The sequence below is a fragment of the Podarcis liolepis genome (assembly GCF_965112155.1).
Source record: "Podarcis liolepis genome assembly, chromosome: 7".
NCBI classification, from domain to species: Eukaryota; Metazoa; Chordata; class Lepidosauria; order Squamata; family Lacertidae; genus Podarcis; species Podarcis liolepis.
In genome coordinates this window covers 46,036,291-46,045,857 of record NC_139561.1, presented here as the reverse complement: position 1 = coordinate 46,045,857, position 9,567 = coordinate 46,036,291, and the positions used below count along the sequence as shown (strand labels likewise).

The following is a 9,567-nucleotide window of genomic DNA, read 5'->3' as shown; positions in this document are numbered from 1 at the left end:
GTACACAACTCAGGAGTAGGAATTGTCAACAGTTAAGTCAGAAGGGAAGAAAATGCAGAAAAGTACTGTACAGAAATTGATTTTTATGCCATTTACACTGGCGATTCCCACAAAATCTAGTTACCACACAAACATTCTGGCATTGGTTATCCAATTAACACAGTCTATGCCTTAATAAGTGTGCTAGTCTGCAAAACAGACCATATTACCATTAAGAGACCATATTATGAAAGGGTGCTTGCTGGATTCAGGGCCTGAATGTAAGGCAAGCCCATCTGCCCCTCCCCCAGCTTTTCAAACAGGAAGGGAAGAGGTGATTCCATTGCTGTGTCCAGATCCTTGTCTCTGGGGGAAATTTCAGCTGTAACATGCTACAAACTTGCAGAAATGGAAGTGACAAGATTCTGTGACGAGCTGGGCAGACTTCTCCCTTGTGGGCTGTTGCATTTTTTATTTTTATTTTGCATGACTGCTGTATTTCAGGAACAGTTCAAGTCAAGCTGCCACCTTGCTGGCAGAGCCACTGCCAGTCAGTGTGGAAAATAGTGAGCCGAATGGAACAATAGTGTTAGGAAGCTTCTGATGTTTCATCTGGTCCAAGTCCAAGAAATTGCAGGTGATGCTTCCAGGCTCCTTTTGCTTTCCTGATTGACAAGAGGTGTTTGGGCATAAAAGAGGTCTAATGCCATATTCTTCTGCTCTTCCTCAGACCTAACTAGTGGATAGCCCAGTAGCTTCAAGGCATCCTTACAGACCTCTTGCAGCTTTGCTATTTGGAGATAAGGAAGGGCCTTCCTCCAAGCCTGTGACACATTCACTGCGTCCCTGGAGTCAACATCAAAGGCCTGCTTGCCAAGGCCCTGCCCATGGGTGATGTTGTGCACCCAGGACTGAAGGTTAGGAGAGAAGGGCAGTCCTGCAAAACTGTAGAGCTGAGCAGCCTTGGCCAAGGGATTGATGGCAATATCTTCATACCGCACCAAGAGGTAGCGATCTTGGAGGGTGCTGGGAAGGGCCTGCCTGCCTTCAGTGTAAACCTCAACATGACTTTTGCAAATCTCCTGCATGGCAGCGTAGGGCTCGGTATCCTTTGCATTCCTCTTGTGACTCAGCACAATCCTCGTGTCCCGGGCCAGGCTACCTCCTGTGTTCTTGCGAGAGTGGAAAACGGCTCTGGGGTCACGGACCAGGTGGATGATTTTGAGGTTCAGGGAGGGGTCATTGAGGAGAGGATAGAGCACCTTGAGGTCAAAGATCCTGACCACCTTCAGGACAACGTGGCTGTAAGACCTGCAGGCCTCTTCCACTTTGCTGAAGGGGGATTTCCTACAGAGCATCTTACAGGCATGCTTGGAGATGAAGTCACTGCGCTGGAAGGAGTTGCACACTGGTGGGGAACACAAGGCCCGGCTGACCTCCCACTGGAAGAGATCTGACACATTTCTCTTCTGTGGAAGGTAGGCATCGAAGACTGACATGTCGCACTTGAAGACAGACCGGATGAGGTCCCGCACCGCCATGTGCAGGACCTTGGCGCTGTTTTGGTACATGGTTGCCCAGACGTGCCAGGCTGGCTCCATCATGTAGAAGACATCAGGATGTTGGCTGAAGATCTGCCCGACAAAAGAAGACCCTGACCTCCAGGAGGAGAGGATGAGAATGTGCACCTGGGATGGCTCCTGTGCCAGAGGACATTTCCTGCCATGAAGCTGAGACCAGAAGGTGAGGGCAATGAGCTGTATCGCCAAGATCACAAGAACCATTAACCTGGTCAGCTTCAGCATGGCAGCCCAAAGCCTTGAGGGTAGGTAAAGAGAGAGAAAGAGGGAGAGAAAGAGAGCACATTTCAGAGAATTGAACCACTATGCTCCTAGGGCCAAGACCTTTCAACACCCATCCTGTATTCAGAACTGGAGAGCTGTTTGAGTGCTAACTGGAAAAGCACTTATAGACAGTCTAAGGGCTCATAAAATCCATTGGTTACAACTTGGACAAATTCTGGCTTTTGCAAATAAGTTGGCCAGAACAGATAATATTCTTAGGTCCATGATGTTCAGCTGTCACTTTGAAAGGGTGCGTTGTCAGTCATATAAAGAATGGTTATAATAATAATAATAATAATAATTCATTATTTATATCCCACCCATCTGGCTGAGTTTCCCCAGCCACTCTGGGCGGCTCCCAATCAGTGTTAAAAACAGTACAGCGTTACATATTAAAAACTTCCCTGAACAGGGAAATAGGTTAAATAGGAAATAGGTTAAATAGGAATTGTAGAGAAACAACTAACCTGATGGCAATCTGGGAATTGGGTCTGGGCAGAAGACAAAATGGCAGGGGAAATGGGTCTAGGCAGCCCCTGAGAGCCCCACTTCATAAAGACGTGCTCAAAACAGCATATTGATGGTACTGCATCCCAAGCATCCTGATTAACCCATTATGGCACATCAACAAAAACCTTTCTCCACAATGCTGGAGGGGTGGCAGCAAAATGAGGACATTCTGCTACACATGGTGGCATTGCCCCTGGATCTGTGTGCTTTGGGCAGGGAGTCTTGCTGAAATTGCAGGAATTATGAAGCAACCAATAGATCCTGATCCCACTGCAGTCCTTTACTACCCTATTTTGTCATAACTATCTCATGGTATTTCTTCTGGATCTTACCCGTCTGGAAATTGCTCATCAGTGGGAGTCTCAGGCTGGATGAAGTATGGCAAATTGCACTATCATAAAAGTAACACAGAAGCAGTAAAGATGCAACAACACAGTCTATGCAGAGCGGTGCAGGGCGACCATTTTGTTGACACGTGGTTTCTCTTCACAGCATATATGGGAGGGGGAACACAAGATGAGACTTTGGGAAAGCCCTTCTCCCACATTTATATCACTGCAATCCTTAGCAGGGAGTACTCCAAATTATTACTCTTAAGCTCTTTGAATTGCTCAGAAATTATTCATGGGCACCATGTTCATTTCACTGGTTTTGAAGAAACATATACAAACCGCTAGTTCCTAAACTGAGTGAGGAGTTGGCAGGGGAGGGGTCAGAGCTTGGCAGTCTCTGAGGTTTTTGGTGGGAGCTGTCTCAGAGACCAGGGGAGCAAATGCCTATAGCCACTAATGCTGCCATCCCCAAAGGGAAATCAATGCCCTTGTGCTTTTAAAATAGACATCCTCCTGGGAATTCCATACCTGTGGGGTGGGGAAGAGGCTGCATTGTGGCATGCAGTGCCAATCCCACCGTGTTGCTTGCCTTATAGATGCCACCTGACCTTTTTAAAATGGGAATGCAGGGGGGAATTACAATCTGGTTAGCATAATGTTGGTTCTGAGTAAACGGGTGGAAAGCATTATCAAAGATAAAATTATTAAGCAATATAGCACAGAACAGGCGCAAGAGGCACTTTTGGGAATCTAAGAATCTCTTATGATCATCACAAAATATTAGTGTCAATAGGAACTGGTGAGCCTCAGAATCAACAATAGGCAAGCACCTAAACACCCCCAAGTGCAAATAAAGCATGTGTTCACGCACGCACATGCGCACGCACACGCGCACACACACGCACACTACATCCAAAAAACCTCACCAGAGGCTCCTGAATCACTAAAGGCTTCTGAGCTGCCTCCAGAGAAGCAATAGACCTGCTATCTCAGCCCTTCAATCTCAGAAGCCAGTCTCGTGCAGCCAGGGCAAATTAATACCTAAGGCATCTGGGAAGGCAAGCTAGCTAGCTAGCAGTGCCTCTTCTGCACAGATGAAAACATCCAGTCAAGAAAGCAAAACCCCAGGTTGTCGGCAGCCTCAACACGGGAGCAGAAACAGAGCCTCTTGAACAGACGAACCATGCAGGGTGTTCCCTCCCCTTTCCACACACAAGTCAGTTTCACACACTGCCAGGTTAATTCCAAGAGGGGCAGCTGTGTCAGGACAAGCTGCAAGAGCATATTCTGCCCAGCCGGCTCTCAGCAGTCCGGATCTGACACCTGGGAGTTTTAGGAAGGTCTATATGAATGTATAGGGACGCGGGTGGCGCTGTGGGTTAAACCACAGAGCCTAGGACTTACCGATCAGAAGGCTGGCGGTTCGAATCCCTGCAATGGGGTGAGCTCCTGTTGTTCGGTCCCAGCTTCTGCCAACCTAGCAGTTCAAAAGAACAAAGTGCAAGTAGATAAATAGGTACCGCTCCAGTGGGAAGGTAAACGGCGTTTCTGTGTGCTGCTCTGGTTTGCCAGTCATGCTGGCCACATGACCCGGAAGCTGTGGACAAACGCCAGCTCCCTCGGCCAATAAAGCGAGATGAGCGCCGCAACCCCAGAGTCGGTCACGACTGGACCTAATGGTCAGGGGTCCCTTTACTTTTACCTTTATATGAATGTACCCACAATATTTTTGTGTGGCTGGGAACAGTTCCCTCCCTGCTGCATCTTCCACTGGGCTCCCACCCCGTTACCCTCCCTTGGACTTCTCCTTCTGTGGCCACTGCATTCACCAGCTGCTTAAGCAGAGGACAGCCCAGGGCTGCACACAGCTGGTGGCCAGCGTATAGCTTCTCTGCAGTGAAGGAAGCAGCTGCCCTCTTTGCCTCTCATCTTCCAGGGGCCGTTGGGGCAACGCCTTCCATCTTATGGGAAGAAGGGTGGGGTTTTATTTCACTTGTTAAGCAGGCTGTAAAATACCCTGCAACGCACCCCTAGGCCTTTACCTCTGCTGTTCCTTATGCCAGATCCCTGGCAGAGTTTTCATCCGATAGGGATCGGATCACTTGTTAATGCAGGTCAGTGTCTCCCTCTTTGATCCTGGGCATCCAAGCAGCATGGCGGAAACAGACACATGCTCTCCCACTGGCAGGTGCACACTTTTCTCCCACAGAGCCTCCCGTCTCACTCACCTCCCGTTGATCCAGGGGCCTCCTGGGGTCGCAAGCCCAGCTTCCTTGAGGAGCCACAAGCAACAGGAAGAGCTGGTTGTTCCCTGGCAGCAGATCGGCCCAGTCCTGCACTGCTGGGTGCTCTGTGGTGTGAAGGCTGCTGTCAGGAGGAAAGGAGGGAACACACAGGAGAGGCACCTGCTCCAACCTATGGAGGTGTGTGCTGAGAGGGCGGGGGTGGGAAGGAGCTATTCGGCCAGCACAGCTCTTCTGTGTGGAGGAAACAAAAGATGCCTGTAGGAAAGAGGGTTGGAATCCCAATCCCAGGGCAGTGTGACACAATGCCCTGAGGTGCTCCTGCCCACCAATGCCAGCCCAAAGCTTCACTGCAGCCTGGTGCAGCATCCAAGGCATGGCAAGCTCCCCTCTTGACTGCCACCACCAGAGCTGCAAGACCACCTTCATGGCCAATGTCCACACCCTCTCTGGCAACCCTTGGTGCTCCTTCTCTCTGGGTCACAGACTTCCAAAAGAGCAGCTCCAGAGGGTGCTGCCCTACTGCAGGGTGGGAGCCAGGCAAGCTGCAAGGGCTGCTACATTGAGATCCAGGGAAAGGCCGTGCCTCTTGTTCCCTGGAGAGGTAACCTTGCTGCTGAGCATTTGCCTGTGGGTCTGTGCATGGGCAGAGAAATGCAGAAAAGGTGGAGGGGGCACTACATAGGCAAGTGCTCTCACTTTGCTCACTGGTTGGGTGACTTGGTACTGTAGCCTAAAATGCTAGGAAACGTACATGCTAAGAAGCTTTCCTTGTCCCCTTCCCCTCTTTGACTCTTGTGATCTCTTTTATGCGGGCATGCCTCGCCTTTTGATCTAGCAGAGTCTGCATAGGGCAGGAGAAGGCTTGGCCTTGGAGGGAGAGGGATGGGAAAGGGAAGGGGCAGGAAAAGTGAGCAGCCCCTGAACTTGGCAACAGCCAGAAGTTTCTATAGGAAGGTTAAGACTGACCCTGCGAGGATCTGGCACACCCTGTAAACCAAACCCTTCCTACTAAGACATCAGTCTCCGTCCAACAGTAACCTTCTGCTGGGAAACTGGAAAGCAGCCAGGCCTGGTCCAGGAAGCTGAGAGCCCAGCGGTGGCTGAATGGGCACTGATGGATGGGCAGTAAGGGCCGGGCTCCTTCTACTGCCAAGCACAGAGGCTGAGGCTTCCCGCACTTGGGCTTTTGTTTTTGTTCAGCCATCCGGCTGGTGGCTACTGATGTAGGACAGGCATCCTCATTGCCTAAGGATTTGCCCACACTTTGTTTGTCCTGTGCCTAAAAGGTGTGTCCAATAGGTTTTCATCATCATCATCAAACCTTTTATTGGCATCACATACAAACATCCATAGCAAATCAGTACAGAATTAGCGCCTTCCCAGTGACACAAAACATTTGTCAGATGAAAGAGGCAGAGCAGTCTAACATTACATGTCTCCAGGGAGATCAGACGTCTGCAGTGTGTTTCGACAACAAAAACCAGATAAAGATATTTAGCCACTAACTTGGTGAGCTCCTGATTATTCCCCAATAATAGAAAATATATGACCTCTAACTCTGGTTTCCATTTGGGGATGCAGAGTTGATCTAGGAACTGCTGCCGGAGATCAACGTATACCGGTAGTTTACATTTAAGAACCATATGTGTAAGAGTTTCCACCTGATGGTCTTCACATGGGCAAATTCTTTCTCCTTCCACCATTCTCGAGAACCTTCCTCATAGGAGGGTTGAAGGATTTGAATTAAACCAGGCCAGCAAAAATGCCCTTCTTTCTTGAGGATTAAGCAAAAATTCAAGATAATTGTGGTTAATTTCATGTGCCCAATAAAGTTGAAAGTTAAGAGGGGGTCATGTTTTCTCTGCTGCTGCTGCTGCTGTTAGTTCCTGGCGTTCAATGTCCCACAACCTAGTTTTTATTATAGCCCTGGCAGATGGTGGGGACATCGATTGCAAAATTCCACTGACAGCCCAAGTTGCTGTACCTTTATGTTAAACCGTTTTAGCCCTAAGGAAAGAAAGGGATCTAGCAAAACTTCACTAAGGAGAGGATCTTTATCTGTTGTGAGGCAGATGTTTAACCAGCATGTAAGAAATCTCGCCCAGCTATGGTCTCTATCTTGTGTTGACCTCCCTCTAGACACAAGGCTGCAAAGGCTACACAATGTGGGAAGGCAAAATTCTTAAAAAGGAAAGCTGCCTGCACTCGTTCTACCCTGGCAGCCAGACTGGAATGCCGTAGAGCAATTGAGCTATAACTTTGGCGCTGAAGACCTTGAGAGCAGAGGGGGTATGTGAATTACCTCTTGTTATAAAGAAATGCATTATGGCCTGCATAGACATCTTACTGGCATTCACCGCTGTTGCACGGTGCGAGGACCATAGAAGCCCATGATGGAATGTGATTCCCAGGTAGTTGAATTTGAATACCTGCTGGATGTGTTTTCCACCAAATACCCAGCTATAGCTTTTGCATGAATTCCCAAAAAACATTATTTTGCTTTTATCAAAGTTCATGCACAATTTCATTCTGGACAGATAGTCAATACAGGAATTTAACAAACGTTTTAGGCCAGTTCTTGTCTGTGAAAGCAAAATCATATCATCTGCATATAGAAGGATGGGAAAGCTTGATGTCTTGAGTTTTGGGCTGTGGGCATCCAGCTGTTTTAGTAAAGAAGTGAGGTCGTTAAGAAAAAGATTAAAAAGAGAGGGAGGGAGTACATAGCCCTGCTTTACACCTGTTTATAATGACAGGATCTGTCATTACATTCTCTGGTATTGTTCTTATGCGACAGATGTTCTTTGTGTAAAGTTTTTTGATCAAGTAAAGTAATCTAGGTTCCAGGCCCATTGTCTCCAATTTGGACCATAACAGCCCCCTAGTGTCAGAAGCAGCCTTGATATCAAGGAAGGCCACATAAAGACACTCTTTATGAAGTTGCGTGTACGTAGTGGCTAAATGAGATAACACCAAACAGTTGCGTTAAGTAGATTTCCCCGGCCTGAACCCTGCCTGCTTTGGACCTATGATGTTATTCTCATCAAGCCAAGTAGTTAGTTTATTTAACAGATGTTTAGCATACAGTTTCCCATTGTTTGACAGTAGACATTGGCCAATAATTTGATGTCAGCTTTTTGTCACCCTTTTTAAAGATTGGGATAATTATAGATTGCTGCCATGAGTTAGGTATAATACCAGATCTATCTATCATAGTGAATAGTTCCACTAGTATTGGAGCCCACCACTCTGGCTTGGCTTTGATCAATTCAGATGGAATAGCATCAGGGCCGGCAGCCTTCCCTGCATTCATCTGGTCAATTAAAGTTAGAACTTTGGTGATGGAGACAGGGGGCCCACTCATCCACGTAAGTAAAATTGGTATGGTCCTGACTATCAGGTGGAATACAGTCATTAAAGAAAACCGCTTTAAAATGCTCTACCCATGACAATGATGGAATCAACGTCAGCGAATCATCCTGTGTCTGTGGGGAGTCTGCTACAGCCTCCCAAAATTTCTTATGATCTTTCTTTAGGATGGTTGAGAGTAGCATATCCCAACATGCCTGACTATATCTTATCCGGCTGAGCTGGATAGTTTCCCTAAGTTGTCGAGATCTGGAGAAGTAAATGTCAGGCAATCGAGAGCTGTCTGTCTCTCTGAACTCTCTATAGATTCTCCTGACCTCGGTTTTAATTGCTATGATTTCTTTGTCAGTCCAGTTGTCAATCCCCCTCTTCTTAGGTGGCCTGTGCGAGTGTAAATGAGACAGTTCAGTTGTTAAAGTGTCAATAAATTCCTCAAACCGAGTGACTCCAACAACAGAGGAAAGTTCACCTTTCTCTACCGAAAACAAATGAGTCACATGGTCAGAATTCACCAAGCTTTGGAAAAGAGATAGTGTATGCTCGTTAACTTGTATCCTTGCGTGCTGGAGACTCGGTTCCTGGGGGGATGGATTAATTAATTGTTCTGACTTCCTCAATGGAAAGACAAGTTTGCAATGTCACTGAGCATAGGATCACCTATGTAAAACTCAGTCACGTAGGGCATCAAATTAGTGGGTATCAGAATATAGTCCACCATACTATTTCCCTGCGGGGAGATATAGGTAAAATTCCCAGAGCCTTCCAATCAGTTAGCCAATTGAGCCACGTCAGGGCCCTGGTGGTGGTCAGCTTGGTGAGTCGCAGAGCAGCCAGATTAATTACTGGATCCTGGGATCTACGTTCCCAAAAACAGAAGTCTGGAAGAACAGAGGTATCCAAGATCTCCCATGCTTTTGTATACACTTCCCACCCTTGGCCTAGGTTTTCCACTAGGCTCATGCTTTCTAGGCACAGGTCTGAGTATTTTTCTATTTGCCCTGCTGCTTTCCCTGAGAAAACCCACTGTTTTGGAGCTGAATTGGAGTAAACATCAACCTGAAGAAAACCCAGTTGCCATTTGCTATGATTCAGTGGTAAAGAACAGGTTTCCCTGGGGGTAAGTGGTGGAGCAAGCAGAAGTGTGGACGAGCTCACAGTGGGGTGAGCTCATGGTGGGGCGTTGGACAAAATGACCCAATGGTTTTCTTCTAGTCCTGATGCTTGACAAAATTCCTCCTCTAACTGTGATATTTGCGAAACGGATTATCTGACATTACTGGCTTTGTG

The 9,567-nt window shown here is 47.6% G+C and overlaps 1 protein-coding gene across 1 annotated transcript; it reads right to left on the bottom strand.

Annotated features, from left to right (window-relative positions):
• Nucleotides 1-319: 319 nt before the first annotated feature.
• On the bottom strand, nt 320-5,023 carry CHST4 (carbohydrate sulfotransferase 4). Its single transcript, XM_083511321.1, has 2 exons — nt 4,894-5,023; nt 320-1,797 (listed from the first exon to the last, which is right to left on the bottom strand). Exon 2 carries the CDS (start codon nt 1,782-1,784, stop codon nt 588-590), a length of 1,197 nt encoding a protein of 398 aa, XP_083367447.1. The 5' UTR covers nt 1,785-1,797; nt 4,894-5,023; the 3' UTR covers nt 320-587.
• Nucleotides 5,024-9,567: the final 4,544 nt, after the last annotated feature.